The sequence below is a fragment of the Primulina huaijiensis genome, chromosome 5 (assembly GCF_012295235.1).
Source record: "Primulina huaijiensis isolate GDHJ02 chromosome 5, ASM1229523v2, whole genome shotgun sequence".
Lineage (NCBI taxonomy): Eukaryota > Viridiplantae > Streptophyta > Magnoliopsida > Lamiales > Gesneriaceae > Primulina > Primulina huaijiensis.
Window position 1 is genome coordinate 4,204,295 of NC_133310.1, and position 19,000 is coordinate 4,223,294.

Sequence of the window (19,000 nt, forward strand, 5' to 3'; positions counted from 1 at the left end):
GAAAAAATAAAGATCAAAGGCTAAGGAAGTAAGAACACAAGGAAATATTTGCAGCACCGTTCAACCAAAGTAACAGAAAAATTAAGAATTCATTTTTCAGACTAAACAGTATTTACCCAGAGTTGACAAAAGGGGAAATTTCAGCGCACTTCACTGCTGGGGCTTCCGTCAGGGATAATGCACCATGTAATGGTGATTGTAGCTAGTCGTACGCTTGGCACCATGTTTTCAGGCTGATTGTGATGACAAACCGAATTAATGGGATGCAATCTTTCTACGAGTTCAATAGTCTGCCAAATAGTTCTACCAAATCGATACTTTCTAAGGTATCTACGCTAATGCTCAGGTGAACTACGGAATTGATTTGTCTTCCTCCTCTTATGATTCAGTGGATTCATAACAGAGTGATGAATAATCTTGAGGCTAATTATTGGTAGAAGTGAGCAGCAGATAGGCATAGGCATGAGAAGATTTTAAACATGGTAGATTTGGTGACGGTACATTTGTGAAAGAACAAATTTCCAGATGGCACTTGAAGAAAGCTCTAGGACGAGAAAATTAGTCCTTCCGGAATTCTCAAGATGATTGGTACTAATAATTACAAAATTGATAGTTCAGTTGAAATTAAAACCCAAGACTTACAACATCTCTGATATCTTTGAGTACTCTCCACAAGAGTGAAAACCCAAGACTAACAACATCTCTGATATCTTTGAGTACTCTCCACAAGAGTTCTCTTTGCACCAATAAAACTCGAGGACAAGTTTTCTTCGAGATGAATGGATGCACATTTAACAAGTTTTCCTTTCTTATTATTAGTTTCCTTTTTCGTTATTTCTAAAACTATTTTCTCAGTTACAATATTGCATCAGAACTATTCATAATATAAATGCATCCTATAACTATTTAAGTGGCAACTTTGGTTCAAAACTGTTTGGTTTGAAATACTTGTTCAGTTTGCAATAATGTTCCAAATTTTTTTTAAAAAAAAGTTATTTTATAGATGATTAATGATATTGTGCAGTGATTTTGCTATGCTTGTTGAAAAAAGTATCATAAAATAGATGGTTTTCGTGACAAGACGATTTCAAGCATGAATAGTGTGGTTTCATTGAATAAACAATATTCTAAAAAGGGGATGCCAATCAAATCTTCTCAAAAGATGTTCCCTGAAAAGAAAATTTTTATCTCGACGTTAAAACTGAATAGAATAAGTCCTAAATATTGGTTATTTCTCACGCAATATGAGTTCTAGTCTCTTTTACTCAGATCTGTATACAGCAATGAATAATAAAGTTCACATTCACATACGCTCAACACATATTGCAATCTCCACATTAGATGCCAAGCAATAAGAGTTTATAATATAAGTGGGACAGGTACTTCTTAGTTTAGGGTGTCAATTTAAAAAAGCCCTAGAGAGAGAAAAATTTGAAATGCTCTCCCTCTCGTTTGGCTTTCAAACATCTTGGCCACTCCCTGTGCGATCGGTTCCTCCTTCTTCTGAGTTTCGTTGATTGCCTTTTCGCACAGGCACCGGCGCCGGCCGACGGCCGTCGACGGCTTTTATTTTTTCTTTTTTCTCGCCGATTAGTTGGATTGTTCTCGCTTCTCTCGGCCACAACCTTGACAGCAGGCCGATTGGTCTTTTCCGTTAGCAGACAGTGACATGTCGACTTGGAGGGAGGAACCAGGTTATGGGCAAACGGGTTGCGATGAAGTTATACGCATTGAACACAATATCTTCAAGTTACGGTTGGGAAATGGTGGCGGCTCCGTCTGGCGGGAAGAACGAACTGGGAAGTTGAGCTACATGTTGGATTTTGAACGTGACGAAGCGCGATGGGTAAGCCTGAGACTCGATGATTTTGTCTATAACCCTTCTCCAGATTCGGAGTTCCATAGATACAGGGGACGGAATGCGGTCTTCACCATGCAGAAAATTGATAATAAACGAGGCAGTTTCATTGAAGTGACAAAATTTAGTAATAACGGAAGAAAACAAGCTACAATAGTGCCCAGTGGATTTAGATCAGGGGGATGGAAGAGTATATCGTCATCATTGAGGATGCTATTGTCGGGAAGATATCAGGGGAAGAACAATCAAGTTACGCTACATCGTGGTTTCGCCCCGCCTAGGAATCAACATGTTCAACCAGATGTCAAGGATATGAAGAGGAGTTCTAGACACAAGGAGCAGTCAGCTACGAAGGATTTCGGAAATCAAACATTGAAGAGGAAGTGGCAGGAAGCTGTTGTGATTACTAAAGGAAGGGTAAACATCACTTGGAAACTTATTCAAGATATTCTTCGGAAGTCTACCAACAAACCGGTTGAGGTATTTCCCTTTCAAGCTAACAAGGCAGTGTGGTGGCCATCAACCTCGGAAGATTTGGCTTATTACATTAAGCTGAAAAGAGGATTTTTTGAGAAGGGGGTAACCTTGGAATTTGAGAAGTGGAGACAGGATATGAATACGCAAGATAGGATGCAAAAATGCTGCAACAGCTGGCTACAAATTTTAGGGATACCTTGGAACCTTTGGTCACACGACACTTTCACGATCATTGGGGAACAGTGTGGGGGATTGTTGGCCATCAGTAATGATACCATGTTCTATCGTAACCTGGAAGCAGCCAATATCAAGGTTAAAGGCCTTGAAGGAGGATTTATTCGGAGTACAATGCGTATTCCATTGGAAGGGGGGATTATAGATATAAGCATCAAGGTAGTTTCTTTTGATCCAAAGGCATACGACCAATACCAACGCCAAACTTATGCACAAGTTCTGGTGAATGGAAAGAGGACTTTAGCGGGATGGGGTAACAAAAACATTGAAAAAGAACAGAGAGTAGTAGCGGAGAAAACAACATCTACTATCAAAGGAAAAGAAGAAATGAAAGAAACATGTGGACCACCGAAGATCATCGACGCAAGGAACACACGGGAGGCTTATGAGGACAGCGGGGTGAATATGGAAGAGTCTCAGGTGCCGACATATTTGAAGGAAAAACAACGCATTCCAGAGTGCAATAAGGGAACAGGTTCAAAAACATATGGAGGCAAAGTGTACAAAATTTTGAGGAGAGTGGTTCCGAAAGAAGTCTCGAAATTCAAACAATCGCATGTCCAATCATTTTCTGACAGAGGAGAGGAGGAGGAGAAGCAGTCATGCGGGGGTACATGAACCAACAATCATCCAGTAAAAACTTATGGGAACGTTTATTGCCGGAAAAATGGAAAATCCAGTGTCGAAAAGGAAAGGCGGTTGATGATGATGAAGATATGACCAATTACTTCGGCAACAGTGAAGAAAACGAGCATGGCGGGATTAATGATTTAGATAGCAGAGCAGTAATGGAGCTTCACGACTCAGAAGATGATTTGCTCAAAAATGATATTGACTTTGAATTCTCATATATGGATAGCCATGGCACAATGAAGACAGCAGAATCGAACAAAGGTGTAGAAGAAGTAGAGATCATGCAGGAGATGTTCTCTTCACCAAAGGGGAATGTATCACATGCCGAGTTACATCTACATGAGAATGCGACATCTGCTGTGGAACAGGTACTAACCAATTTTCATTCCTCAATTCTAAACCATTCTTTCAACCTTCATTCATACTTTCCTGTGTCATTCAATGCATTGGGGTTGTCTAGTGGACTTTTAGGAGGAGGGGGTGAGAGGGTAGTTGAATTGTCGGGTTACGGGAAAGAACATTCCGAGGGTCTACAAGCGGAGAGGACAGGGAGGGTTGCATCGGAGATTATTGTAGATGGTGAAGATGGTTTAGGTGGGGTGGAGGGGAAGGTTCCAACCAGTACGTTGAAGAGAGAGCTGAACAGATTGAAGTGTGGTATCAATTATGAGAGAGGTTCGTCCTCTAAGGGTCCAGGAATTTTGTTATGAAAATCTTCTCATGGAATATCAGTGGCGGAGGGATTACGAGGAAAAGAGAATTGGTACGAAGGGTGATACGTAAGGAAAATCCAGATAACGTGGTACTTCAGGAAACTAAAAAAGAACAGGTTGACAGATGGTTTGTGACTAGTATGTGGAAATCTAGATTTGTCGATTGGGCCTGTTTATCGTCGGATGGGCGATCGGGAGTTATACTTGTGATGTGGGATCCGAGAGTGGTGGTGGTCAGTAATAATTTGATAGGAGAATTCTCGGTGTCAATTGAAATAAAAGCCAATGATGACAACATGTGGTGGTTCACAGCAATTTATGGACCTGTCAAGCTGAGAAAGAGGGAGAGATTTTGGGATGAATTGGCAGGATTGAGTTCTATATGAGGGGATAAATGGTGCTTGGGAGGCGATTTTAATGTGGTCAGAAACACGGGAAAAAAGATGAACAGCGTTTCAAACACTACGAGCATGTTATGTTTTGATATGTTGATAGGAGAATTGGGACTTTATGATCCCCCACTCTTGAATGCTAAGTACACGTGGTCTAATTTCAGGGATGATCCTATATGTTGCCGATTAGACAGATACCTCATTTCGAATGGATGGAGGGACATATTTCCTCACTTCAGACAAAATGTGTTACCTAGAACTACATCGGATCACTACCCACTGTTACTTGACACCACAAAGGCGAAAAGAGACCTGCCTCTTTCAAATTCGAGAACGTCTGGTTGACGCATCATAATTTTAAAGATTTGGTCCAAAATTGGTGGAATGATGGGGAGGAGCAAGGGTGGGAGGGGTACAAGTTTATGAAAAAACTAAAAAAATTGAAAATCGATATCTCAAGCTGGAACAAAGAAGTTTTTGGCAATGTGGGTGTCTAGATTAGGGGAGTTGACGTATAGGGTTAAGATTTTGGATGAGGTAGAAGCCGAAGGAGGTTGGACTGAAATTTTAAATTCAGAAAGAAGAGAGGCGAAATGTGAGCTGGAAAATTTGGCTTTTAAAAAGTTTCAATTGGAAAGTCAAAAAGCGAAAGTGAGGTGGTTGAGGGAAGGTGATCAAAACTCTAAATTCTCACTCATTGTTGACCAACAGAAGAAATAAATCAATTATAGATAAGATGGAGTTGGAGGATGGGACTTTGGTTACAGAAGAGAAACAGATTGAGGATAACATTGTAGAATTTTATAAGCATCTATATAGGAGATCAGAGGAGGAAGGGGGAGGATTTGATGGGCTGGAGTGGTGCCCTTTGGATACAAGTGCAAGTGACGAGCTGGAAATTTTCTTTACCGAGGAGGAGATCAAAAAAGCAGTGTTTGAAAGTGAAGGATCGAAAGCCCCGGGTCCGGACGGATTCACAATGGCATTTTTCCAAAACAATTGAGATACGGTTAAAGAGGACTTGATGAAGGTATTTGCTGAATTTTATGAAGGGGGAGTGGTGAACGGCATCACAAATGAAACTTACATTTGCCTCATTCCCAAGAAACAAGATGCTATTAAGATCAATGACTTTAGACCAAGAAGCCTTACAACGAGTTTGTACAAGATAATTGCCAAAGTGTTGACTTACAGAATTAAAAGAGTTTTGAGCCTTACAATCGCAGAAAATCAATGTGCTTTTATCAAATGAAGACAAATATTGGATTGCTGCCTTGTTGCTAACGAAGTGGTTGAAGAATACCGTAAGAAGAAAAAAAAGGGTGGGTGCTTAAGGTGGATTTGGAAAAGGCGTATGACAACGTCGATTGGAGATTTCTTGATTTTGTGCTTGGAAAAAAAGGATTCGGAGAAAGATGGCGAAGGTGGATAAGAGGGTGTGTGTCTAACATCTCGTTTTCGATTTTCATTAACGGAAAACCGAGGGGGAAATTTAAAGGGGAACAAGGACTTCGACAAGGCGATCCTTTGTCCCCCTTTCTTTTTAACCTGGTCATTGACGCTTTGGGGAGGTTGGTTGATAGGGCTAAGGCGTTGAATGAGGTACGAGGACTGATGGTTGGTAAGAGTAATTTGGAAATCTCGCATATTCAATTGGCTGATGATACTTTGTTTTTAGTACAAACGGAAGGACATGTGAGGAAATTAGTGGAAATAATCAAGTTATTTGGGCTGAAATCGGGATTAAAGATCAACTTCAAAAAAGTGTGGTGTTGGGGATTTGTTGCGAGGAAGAAGTGGTTTGCTTGGCACAAGCAATTGGGTGCAAAAAAGAAGTCTGGCCGATTAAGTATCTGGGGCTACCATTGGGAGGGAAACCTATGACCCTTGAGTTTTGGGAACCAGTCCTTACAAAAATGACAAAAACTCTCAAGCTGGAAGAAATTGTTCTTATCCAGAGGTGGTCGGTTGACACTGATCAAATCTGTGTTAAGTGCAATGCCTTCATATTACATGTCCCTGTTTCGGGTGCCCCAGTTAAAGTAACAAAAATTATGGAAAAAATGATGCGAGACTTCTTGTGGGAGGGAGCGGACGGGGATAAGAGTTGTCACGTTGTTGGATGGGACCGACTATGCAGACCAAAGGATAGGGGAGGGCTAGGATTGGGGAATATTGGTTTGAGAAACAAAGCATTACTAAGGAAATGATGGTGGCGAGGGACAGAGGAAAAGGAGCAGTTGTGGAAGAACATCATTAAGAGCATTTATGGACTTCAAGAGAATGGATGGGACTTGGGATTGGCCAGAAATGCGACTTTCAGAAGCCCTTGGAAATTTATTTCTCGATCGTTCCCGGCAATTCAACAGTTGAGTGGGTTGGTTTTGAGAGGGGGGAATTACATTAGGTTTTGGGGGGAGGGGGTCTTTCTTTCAAAGTTCGCTTTCCTTCTTTGTTTAGGATTTGCACCGTCATCAATAAACCAATTCGAAATTTTATTGAGGTTTTTGATTTAGGAGGAAGTCGTGATTATCGTTGGGACGTGCGCTTTAGGAGAGATCTTAATGAGATAGAGCTGAGGGAGTTTGGGGATTTAATGGGAGTCCTTCATTCGGTTAGAATAGAGTTGGGTGCGGAGGATAGTAGGGTATGGTTGGGGGATTCTACGGGTTTGTTCTCTGTCCGCTCCTTTTACGAGTCATTTTTTCCTTTCCAAAACTTTCCTGTCTTCTACCCATATAAACATATTTGGAAAGTTCCTATCCCGCAAAAGATTCAAATTTTCTCGTGGATTGTCGCTCTGGGCAAGCTGCAGACCTCTGACTCAGTGCAAAGAAGATGGCCATCATGTGCTTTACGGCCACAGTGGTGCTGCTTATGTCAAGACCACGAAGAGGATCATGATCATCTATTGGTACATTGTTCGTTTTCAAGAAGCGTTTGGATTAAAGTGATGCAAGAGCTGAGATTCTTTTGGATTTTTCCGAGGACGGCCAAAGATATGTTCATCATAGATCCCGGCTTTCATAAGGGGGCTACAGTGACGACTTTCTGGTATATGGTCGTTCATTACACGTTCTGGACGTTATGGCTCGAGAGAAATAACAGAATTTTCAACGACTCGTCTCACTCAGTAGACAAAATTTGGTAAGTGCTGAAATTCAGGGTGGCGCATTCAACAAGAAATATCAAAGAATTGGGTCATCTATCTATCTCAGATGTGGTTAGGGATTGGAAGTTCGTCACGTATTGACCTAATTGTTGTATTTTCTATTATTTCGCGGAAAACTCATCCGCTAAGTATTGTAATGGTCTATTTTGATTAAATAAAATATATGTTTCCTATCAAAAAAATATATAAGTGGGACAGGTATATGTTTCTCATTAATTGAGCTGTCACATGTATGTTGCAAGGAATTCCTTCACAAAGTAATCAAATCACCTATCTGTAAAAATTGCACATGTGATAAAGATACTCACAGCCACAACAGGTGCCCACAAACTAGCGATGGTCAACACATTATGGTTGTCTGCAACAAATACCGAATAAGAGAGCATCAGAGACTGTTAAGTCCACTGTATCTCTTAAGGACCAAAAAAGAAGCTTCAACTAAAAAAAATTAGTAAGACATAATTAGATTTAGGACTTGCCCTAAATTTAAGAAAACATCGATTACACATAAGCAGATTTAAAAAAAAAACTAAACTAGGCTGTCACGCAACAAGAAAAACCTCACACCAACCTATATTTTGTCAACGAGAAAAAATGAAGGGTAGCTCCTACAAGTGTACAGAATATCAAACCATAGAAAACAACATAAAAAGGAAAAAGTGCCTATGAGGAATACAATGAATCTACAAGAAACTTTAGGGGTCAGTGAAACAGCCATTCCAGAAATCACCAACATAGAGATAAATCTTTTTCATGCCAAGCACAAGAACTGCAAGTGTGCATAAAGCACAGCTGAAATATTTAAAAAAGGAATGTTTACATGCTCCATCTCATACATTGAGATTGGGGTTGCTGGAAACCTGATATGTGAAACAATCGGGGTAAATATACAATGCCTCTGAAACTGTATTTTAGGTTTGATGAACAACTGGATTGAGTCGGCAACAAAACCAGAGGTACCACTATGGTGATATGCAGTGGCCAGCATCAGAGACCCCACAAAAGAGACCAGTGGAACAGCAGGTCAAACTGCCCCACTTCCTCAGGGGTGGTGCTGCTAACACACGTTGGACAACATAGCGATGAGGAGGCTAGCAAGTGACCATGGTTATGAAAGGCGAGCGCCTGGCTGCGCCTCGGCCCAGGCGCGCTCGTCCAGAAAGGCGCGCGCTTGTGCGCTTGTGTATAATATGAATCGATTCAGTATATATAACTCAAGAGTCAAGCCCAATAAAATTAAAAGCCCAAATAACAAACAAAGGCCCTGTTTAATGTTTTAAAAAGCCCTACAATCTGCATGTGCCGGTCTGTGAAATATTTTCTGTGTATGCGCTGCGGCCTCTACGTCTCAGACTCTCAAACTCTCGGTTTTTGTTCGTCTCTCTCTGTTCTAGTGCGCTTCATCTGTCTGTGCTAGTTTGCTACTTCAGGTATGCTCTCTCTCTTCCTTTCCCCCTATCTCTTGCTCGTTATTAGTTGTTCTTGATTCTGCTTCCATCTCAATATTTTTTGCTTCAAGTAGATGACTTGTTTGAACTTTTAACTATTATTATTATTTGATAAATCATTTATAATCAATCACAATTCACATCACCCCTGTTTCATTTTCATATTCCCCTGTCTTTTAGTAATGGAAGGTTTCTGATTAAACAGTGGTAATCATGTATTCATGTTATGCACCAAAGTCCAAACCTTCAAAAACGTGCATACTGCATCACATATTATCTCCATTACTTATGTTAAAACTTGGGCTATTTTACGCTATTATGAATAAAATGGTTGTAAAAATAACACCACTCATGTGATGTCATCTTAACAAAGAAATGTTCGCTGAAAATTGTGGTTCGCTGCAATTGCAGAAAATTGTGGAAAAGAAAATTGTGGAAAAGAATTCTTGTCTTTGCTGTTGCTGTGATTAGGAAAATAATATCACTCATGTAATTTCCTGTGAGGTGCTTGATGTCTTACTATTGCTGTGATTAGGAAAAGAATTCTTGTCTTTATATTTTATACTTTGTATTTATATATTTAATTTTGTATTTCAAGCTCAGCAACTTACTGCAGAATTCTAGATTAAAACTTGTTTTTACAGATAAAAATGTCAAATTCTGAATCACAAGCCCTTCGAAAAGATCCAGCATGGAATTATGCAACACTATAAGACCCAAAAAATACCAATAAAGTGAAGTGCAATTTTTGTGGGAAAACAACTAATGGTGGGATTTATCGACATAAACAACATCTTGTCGGAGGCAATAGGAATACGAAAACTTGCTCAAAATGTCCAGAGCACGTGAAAGAAGAAATTAGTTCTTATATTTCGAAAAAAAAAGAACTGAAAAATCAAATGGATGCGATCCCTCACTTTGATGAAGTTGCAGAACAACAAGAATATTTGGATTTGGAAGTTGAAGAAGATGTACAGGCAAAAGGGAAACGACCTAAATCAGTTTCATTTGGTCAGCGTTCTAATCTTGCACCTGATGTTCCTGGGAAGAAACTAAAACAAGCTGGTCCAATAGATTTATACTTCCGACAAGATGTTGATGAGACTGTAACGCAAGGAAAAAAAAAAGATGCAAAGATAGCGAAGTTGTATGATGAAAATAAGAAGAAATTGAGAGAGAATGCTGTGCAAAAGTTCGCTAGATGGATGTATGATGCAGGTATTCCTTTTAACGCCGTGAATTACGATAGTTTTAAACCATTTATTGAAGCCGTTGGTCAATTTGGTTGTGGAATGAAGCCCCCTACTTATCATGAAGTTAGAGTTACATGCTTAAAAAGGGAGTTAGAACATACAAAATTGATATTGAAAGAATACACAGATGACCATGTTAAATATGGATGCAATTTGATGGCAGATGGATGGACTGATAGAAAAAATAGGACATTGATTAGTTTTTTGGTAAATGGTCCTAGAGGGACTGTGTTTATAGAATCAGTTGATGGCTCGAGCTATTCTCACACGGGTGCGAAATTGTTTGATTTGTTCAACAAATATGTGCAACAAATTGGGGCCAAGAATGTGGTTCAAATTGTTACTGATGGTGCAAGCGCAAATGTTTTAGCTGGTATGGTTTTAACCTTTAAATTTTTATATTAGTTATATCACTTTATATAAATTATTATATTATTTAAAGTAAAGTTGTAACTTCTAATGTTTAATTTGTATATTGCATTTAAATTTTAATGAACAGGACGCCATTTGGAAGCACAATATCCTCACTTATATTGGTCTCCATGCGCTGCTCATTGTTTAGATTTGATGCTTGAAGATTTTTTTAAACTTCCTCACTTGAAGAAGGTATATGAAAGAGCAATGATGGTTAATGGATATATATATAACAGGCCCCAAGTTTTAAACATGATGAGAGAATTCAAGAGGCAGAAAGATATGGTCAGAGCTGGAAAAACTCGTTTTGCAACCGCTTTTTTGACTTTAAAGCGGTTTCAAAATCACAATGCGAGTTTGAGAAAAATGTTTACATCTGAGAAATGGACTACTAGTAGATTTGCAAAGGAGGCACCAGGTAAGCGGGCAGCAGAGGTTATACTAATGCCTTCGTTTTGGAATATGATTGTTTATGTTGTTAAAGTGGGTGGTCCTGTGGTTAAAGTTCTTCGATTGGTTGATGGGGAAAAAAAACCTCCAATGGGCTATATTTATGAGGCAATGGATCGGGCTAAAGAAGCTATTGCTGCCTCATTTGATAACAAAGAGGATAGATATAAAGATATTTTTGCTATAATTGATCATAGGTGGACGATACAACTTCATCGACCCTTACATGCTGCTGGGCATTTCTTAAACCCGGAGTTCTTCTACTCGAATTCTAAAATAGAAAATGATAATGAAGTTGTGACGGGTTTGTATAAATGTATCGCTAGGATGTGTGAAACCGAGGAGTTACAGGATAAGATCATGGACCAATTGCCAATGTACAAAAGGGCAGAAGGACTTTTTGGGATGCCCATGGCAGTCAGACAAAGAAACAAAAAATCACCAGGTAATCCGTATTCCATAATCAATATTTTATTTTTATTATATGATAATTGATATGTAATAGTTTTAATGTTCAATTTTTTATTTTGTTTCAAAATTACTAGCGGAATGGTGGTTGGCTTATGGGTGTTCGACACCCGAATTGCAAGTGTTCGCGGTGAAAGTTCTTAGCCTTACTTGTAGCTCATCTGCTTGTGAACGAAATTGGAGTGTGTTTGAACATGTGAGTACTAAGTATTAGTCTTTAATGAAATATTAATTAAATTTATTATTTTAAAGCTAACATTAATTTGTATCAAATATGTGCAGCTTCATTCCAAAAGAAGAAATAGATTGGAGCAAAAAAAATTGAATGATTTGGTTTACATCAAGTATAATAGGGCTTTGAGGCGCCGTTATGATATGCGTGATACGATTGATCCTATTTCTTTGGCTGATATCGATGATAGTAATGAATGGCTGATGGGAGAATNATCTACAAAAGAAGCAGTGGCTAGTACAAGTACATTAAATACGTATAAAAGAAGATCTACTATCAATCGTTATAACAATGAAGAGGATGAAGAAATTGATTTTGGCGAAAACGATGAGGAATCAGAAAGATACAAATCTGGAGCTTCAGCTTCTGGAGATGATGATGATGATGATACAGTTGGGGAGGATGAAGATGAATTTGATGATTTAGATTTTTGAAGTATTTTTCTTAATATATTATGCTGCAGTTACGACTTACTAATGAATTTTAGATGATTGAAGTTTGTTTTTTTGTTATGACTTATGCTACATTATATGCTAATGAATTTTTATTTATATCTTTTTTTATCTTTGTGAAAGTATTTAATTTAAATCGTATAAAATATTTTATATATGTTGAATTTTAAAATTTGTGTCAAATGCGCTTTACTTTGATAAAGCGTGCGCTTCGCCTTGCGCCTCGCGCCTCAGGCCCCAAGACACCCTTGCGCTTTAGTGCGCCTTGCGCCCCAAATAACTGTGCAAGTGACATATGATAGATTGCTAGGGGCAGAATGGATGGAGTTTGGATGACTGCCAGAGGATCACTGGAGATTAGCAGCATTGCGGTGGATAGAGAGCAATATTTGATGAAGTGGATTAGCAAAAAAAAGATGGCTTGGTAATGAGGTAGAAATTCTATTGGAAAATGAATAAAGAGGAATGCCCAAGGATACCCATAGGAACGTACTACAGCCGGCTGAAGTTGGACTGCGCAAAGGTAGTGGAACTACCTGGAAGGAAATGAAGTACCTGTGTGTACTTAATTAAAAAAAAAATGCAAAAGCCATAGAGGAGACCACACCGACTGAGAATTGCATAAGATGATTGATGAGGATTAGGCTTTGGAAGGTTGTTTAAAGAATAATAGGTCTTGGAATGGCCTGCAAAGGCAAAAACATGAAATTGATGCCATCAAGACTTTCGCCTAAGCTCACTGCTTTGCATTGCCAATTTTCTAGGATGTGAAGGTAGTGTAAAAAAAAATTATCCAAATTGTGTAGAGCTTTGGGAAAATTCAATCATTGAAATCACAAAAATTATATACCCTAGGAATGGGCTGGGATCAATGTTGCTAAGCCCAGGATAGAGTGGATTGGTTGACCAAAGAGAGACCAAATGATGTTATCAACACCATAATCCATGGACAAATCAATCAAGGTCGGAACTGGAAATACTACGCTTGAAAGTTCAAAAGGGATCTGATATGAATCTATGGGAGTCCAATCTCAAGTCCATGGGTTGAGAGACATAAAGATGCCTTAATTGAGTTATTTGAAGACGAATGGGTCGAGTCTTGCAGGGAAAGCCAGTTCAGGAAAAAAAAATAAGGATCGAGGTGGATTAACTTAATCAAAGTCCAAAACCTAACAAATCATAAGTTGGCCAAGTCCCAAGCCAATAATGTACAAACACGACCAATTGAGGCCGAGTGCCGACAAGAGGGGTTTGTGGGGCTGGGAAATGGCAAAACGCTTGTGATATAGTATCAAAGAAGTTTAACAGGGAGACATGAAACAAAAGCATTGCCTACTCAACTGCAATGACAAGCAAAGAAATTTTATTTTCCTCAAAGGTAAATCACCCACTCTACCAGAAAATGGGAAAAAAAAAGGTAGAAAGTAAGGAAACTTGTTTTAACTAATTTGCAACTCTAATGAGGTCTGGTAACTTATTTCATTGCTCGGAAGGCATAAACATGTGACTTCTAAAAGAAGGCATTGAAAGTCTCAGTTTAAGCAGTCATCAACATATGATTAAAAGCAAGTATGCTAGCACAGAAAATTTAATAAAAACAAACTTACTCTTTGATACAAGATCATTCCATGAATACTGCACTGGTGGTAGATCTACAATTATGTTGGTTGGTTCGACTAGAGGTTTAATCTGCCATGAGAAATTTTTGAACTGATTCTCACATGAACAAAATCCAGCTAATTTCATTAGTCATAAATAAAAAGGAGAGAATATGATGACTTGCCTGAAGAAAGTAAGTAAACGTAAATTTGCATGCGAAGATCACCAACCAGAATAACACGTAGCTGTGCAGTTGAAAAACAAAAGAACACAATTAAGATCCGTTAATAACATTTGTGGTGATAAGGCAACAAACACACAAGTGTGTATGGACGCATGTCAGCAATGGTCTGAAGATAAGATTTGTGATCTAACAAATAATGCAGCCGAAGTTTATCAACAAAACAAGAATTCTTCTGGTCAAGTAATAAAATCTTCAGATATANCCCTCTCCTGAATCAACAATAAAATGTTACAAAAGGTTATGCAGAACAATAATACAAAAACGTAAAACTTAATGCGCCACAAATTTCAGAGAATACATTACTTAAGTAATCAACCCCGGTAACAGGGCTAAGCAATGCTCCATCTCTTCATGGAACCAATAACCAATCAAATTAAGATGCCTTCCTGGTAAACTTACTAGTGACCTAAATCTCCATGAACATCCATTTCTATAAAGACAAGAAACCTGCAGCATCAGCCACAAACATAATTCTGAAAAAGTAACGGCATGGGGTAACACCTACTCGGGCTTTGGTTCATCCCATGTCCTATGGGAGTATGCAGGAATATTTAATTATACAGCACATCAGTCCCTCTCTCCAGTGCGGAAAACGTTTAGACCAGTGGCAAAATTGACTTTTTCCTTTAGTTAGCCATGATGTAATAATTAGGTAACTACAAATAGCCTATGTATCAATTTGATAATTTATCAATACACAACTACCAATCAATAGTTATTCTATAAATTAGCTGCTTATCTTTGCATGTTATCAATTGTAGATGCAAAATGATTCTTTTCATAATAGCAAAAGTTATGAGTTCCTACAAACTTTATGTCCCTCTTCACTTTAACTACCCCAGTACACAGGACAACTGAAAAGTTACATAAAATGGATTCAGAGAACAAATTAGCTTCATTTATTGATCTTGAATGCGGTGGTGAAATATCATTTAGTTGGGGATTCAAAAGCTAGATACCCTGTTGCTGATCGAGTCTATGCGCAAAAATGAAGTACCAAAAACTGGAAATGGTTGAAGGATGGTGAATATGGAGAGAATAATATATGACTCCTCGGATGATCTCTTTCTGTGGATGGTCAGAGAAATAGAAGGGAAACAATAAAAGCAATTGCTTGTCAAAAATTGTGAGGCGTTTGTAAAGACATTTTGAATCCCATCACTAGGAGCATATGGCTTGTTTTTCCATCAAAAGTGGTTCAAAGTAAACACCAAATGTAACGACCCATTACAGGCCCAGTGGACCGCCCATACGGCCCACTGCCCCAATCGACCCAAGGCTATCCCGATCTTGGGCTCTGCTCTATGGGCCTTGGCCCATCTATGGAACTCTTCCCTCACGGGCTTTCCATAGGCGTCGTATGGGTTACTCATAGAACTCTCCAGCCCATGCACTGGAGTCTGTGCCTTCCCAGGATCGAACCTAAGACCACATGGATATATAGATACTCAGCACAAGTCTGGTACCAATTGAGCTATTTCCATAGATGGGCCAAGGCCCATAGAGCAGAGCCCAAGATCGGGATAGCCTTGGGTCGATTGGGGCAGTGGGTCGTATGGGCGGTCCACTGGGCCTGTGGTCGTTACACCAAATTTGGTTGCTATTTGACTTGGAAAGCAGCTAGTCCGGCCTCATCAAATTATAGTAATAATCATCATGGATATCAATGTGCACCAAGTATTAGTGAAATTTGAATCCATGGTTAAAATCCCTCCCCATCCGACCCCTCCATTCAAATGCGCAATCTGAGGGAATTAACACAACAATTTCAATAATTATAATTTTAAATAAATAAACAAAGCAGACCTTAGGTAATCGGTTGTCTTTTCTACAAGTCCTCGACCAACAAAATAGCGCTCCTGAAGTTTACCATAGGAGTTATAGAGCAGAACACTGATGATCATTACGAACTCATACTACAGAAAACAGTAAATACCTGATAAATCCACTTGAAAAATTGGAAAAAAGACTGATCAGACATTTCAGAGAGCCTGTGACATGAAGGCAGTTTGAGAAGCAGTGCAAAAAGGATGCGAAGACCAGCATATACACCCAATACAAGTACATAAATCCGAAAATATAGTGAATCTGAGGTGTTTCTGTTTCTTTCCTCAAAAAGTTTCCTGAAAATTAACATTGTTGTATGAGTTGCTAGTATAGGAAGCAGTAAAAACATGACGAAAAAAACCAAGAGTGTGCACTCACAGGTACATATATAGCACAAACACAGAGCTGAAGCCACACCAAAAGAATCTGATAACAAGCCTTGATATAGCCATGCCTCTGGCAGAAGTATAAGCCCCAAACATCAAGACAACATCCAAACAACCTAAAGGTCAAAAAACAAAGGCTGTTAAGAAATCAGAGAATATGGAAGCTGGGGAAAAGAAAAGTAAGTTCGGGATATCAAAGATGACAAAATTTAAAAATATAATTGCTTACTCTCAAAAAAATTCATGATAGCAAATGTCGGTCCAATGCTAAGCAAAATTTTAAAGGTATTGAGATTAATCTTCCCCTTGTTGAAACCTATAATAGCAAGGGCCTGAAAAAAAATAGGGCGAAAAACTCAAGAGGTGGGGCGTATATCAAGCAACAGCATGGCATATGATGTAGAGTGCAGAAAAACATAGAGAATTACCTGAAACATTATGATCAAAAAGATCCACAAACGATGAAAACTCCGATAAAGGTGAAAAAAAGTCCGATGCTCAACAAATGAACTTTTACCCGTCTGTGATTTTAAAAAGCATACGTAAATTAAAAACAGAGTGCTGTTAAGTAATCATTCAAGCTCACAGTTAATGAAACATTATATTAGCAGATAATAGGAATAGGCCTACAGGAAAAGCAGAAACGAAAGTTTGATTTACATTTCGCACATTAACATATGATGCAAGTAAAGAAAGAATAAAATAAATAATAATCAAAACCGACCCTTTTTCCTTTTCTAGGGATCAAAAGAAATGGTGAATCCTCTTTCATAGGCCAACCCAATTCAAAGCATGCAGGAGACCTACACAAGCAATATGAATGAAATAAACAGGATTAAAAAAATCCAAGAAGCATCCAGTTATGTACATATAGATAGATAGATAGATACAAACATACATACACACACACATGCACATACCAAAAGTATTCGTTGAAGTCATCGTAATTCCGCCATTCTGAATGCGCAGCTTTCCCATTATTGTTATTTTCAGTTTCCTGTAAATGAAAACGTAATTTTGAAATGCACCCGAAGCAAAAAACAAAAAAATTATAGAAAGGATTGTTTAGGATAAAATTTTCTTTAATATAATCAGGAAACATCTGTGAGAGTACTTAGCCAACCAACTCCTTTGTTCAATAATAACAGACCACCAAACTTTTATTGAAGGTTTGAGAAATCAGAATCATTCAAGAACTGAGACAGAAATTAATATTGTGATTTCAAAAAACAGGGGCATCGGCTTTTATGTTCTGGTGCAATAGCTACATGTTAGGCAAAACACGTAGGCAAAAATAATTAAAGCATATACCAAATATGCTCACTTTAGACATTGTCGTATATATAGGAAGGATACATCGTTCTAGAAAGGAAATAGAGCCACTTTCACTTGTACAATATGCAGCTTTAGTCGCATCGCCGTGATCCAAGATTGTATCCAATTCCCGTGCCATCTAAATAAACCAAGTAACAAATATCAAGATTGAATTAACATTTAAAAATTTATTGCCAGATGTTTTTAAGATAATGTTTGGCCAACATAAACCAAAAAATGCATTAATAAGTTTAATATACTAGCAAATAAAACAAAATTTGCATTCTTAAACTACAATAATAGCTATTTCATTTCCTATACATAACAACAGAAAACAAAAGGTGGACTCCATGCTAATTTAAATTACAAAAATGTTTATGGAAAAATAATCAAATTTGACAAACATAAGCAACCAAGGAAGAGATACTTTACGACACAGTACATAAGAATAAAAGATAACTGCTCCACATAAAATTTTCTACACATGGACATCAACAACATACATGGTGGAATATATAGCAGATGCATTCGGGAAGAAAGCGGACGTTTGCAGCTTCACCCCATATGCAGAAGTAGAGTGAAATTAGGAAAAGCTTTCTGTCCTTATTAATAGCTTCCAAACTGTAGCAAGTAACTGAGCAGAAATTAGATTGTATCAAATATTTGTAGATAATAAGATATAAGAGGATGTAGTAACAACCTATTCCATACGAGTCGAATCCGCAGGTATCTACACCATTTGATATAATTATCCAGAACTTTCAGGAAGACCTCTCTTATAGCTTTCTCGTCTAGTTTCTGAAGGTAAGTCACACACACACAGAGGTATTAATATTTGTCATCTACGACATGATATATCATTGACCAAAAAATTATGAATGAGTTAGTACAGAACACTGGAACAGTACAATAAGAAGTAATAACTAATAGTACCACTCACTGGATCAGTCTTAACCGGGATGTCTAGTCGTGACTGTGCATTCGCTAAAGCAAGAACAACATGCTCACGCTGGTTCCTCACGTTGTCTTTCTGGAATAAGCAAAATCAAGAACTTAAATTAATCAAAGGGAGAATAGAGAACGAATATCACCATGAAACAAGAAGCCATAGGCAATCATATCAGTCAATCATTCACGTATCAGCTTAGCTGCCTACGTGGAGTGCATTTACAGGAAAACATTCTAAATAACTAAGACCACATAAATTTTACATTTTGATTTAGTCAAGAGAGGGTTAAAAAAGTAACTCGAATAAAAACAATGGGAAAATTACTAAAAACCCATTTCACCAACTTTCTTATGCAGAAAAAGTTACGACTTAAATACTCATTCCTCTGCATTTTCTTACCAAAAAACACATTTGATCAAACTCAAGATTATCTTGTCCTCAATTACCCTTGATAGTTGATCGATATGCTTGAAAGTTAAATTTTA

The 19,000-nt window shown here is 38.2% G+C and overlaps 2 protein-coding genes across 2 annotated transcripts in view; one reads left to right on the top strand and one right to left on the bottom strand.

Moving 5' to 3' along the window:
• Window positions 1-19,000, bottom strand: part of LOC140976451 (callose synthase 10-like) — a 58,246-nt gene that overhangs the window by 31,667 nt on the left and 7,579 nt on the right. The window contains exons 7-20 of the mRNA XM_073440605.1: window positions 18,507-18,596; window positions 18,267-18,364; window positions 18,070-18,187; window positions 17,577-17,705; window positions 17,173-17,249; window positions 16,977-17,055; window positions 16,681-16,773; window positions 16,482-16,584; window positions 16,245-16,368; window positions 15,976-16,162; window positions 15,846-15,898; window positions 13,980-14,040; window positions 13,804-13,885; window positions 7,788-7,837 (exon numbers count right to left, since the gene is read on the bottom strand). Coding sequence (XP_073296706.1) covers window positions 7,788-7,837; window positions 13,804-13,885; window positions 13,980-14,040; window positions 15,846-15,898; window positions 15,976-16,162; window positions 16,245-16,368; window positions 16,482-16,584; window positions 16,681-16,773; window positions 16,977-17,055; window positions 17,173-17,249; window positions 17,577-17,705; window positions 18,070-18,187; window positions 18,267-18,364; window positions 18,507-18,596 — 1,344 coding nt within the window. The remainder of the gene's footprint in view (window positions 1-7,787; window positions 7,838-13,803; window positions 13,886-13,979; window positions 14,041-15,845; window positions 15,899-15,975; window positions 16,163-16,244; window positions 16,369-16,481; window positions 16,585-16,680; window positions 16,774-16,976; window positions 17,056-17,172; window positions 17,250-17,576; window positions 17,706-18,069; window positions 18,188-18,266; window positions 18,365-18,506; window positions 18,597-19,000) is intronic.
• LOC140977398 (uncharacterized) lies at window positions 9,309-12,624 on the top strand. The gene is made up of 5 exons (XM_073442145.1): window positions 9,309-10,553; window positions 10,680-11,489; window positions 11,590-11,708; window positions 11,795-12,136; window positions 12,499-12,624. The coding sequence occupies exons 1-5, from the start codon at window positions 9,827-9,829 to the stop codon at window positions 12,622-12,624; spliced, it is 2,124 nt and encodes a 707-aa protein (XP_073298246.1). The 5' UTR covers window positions 9,309-9,826.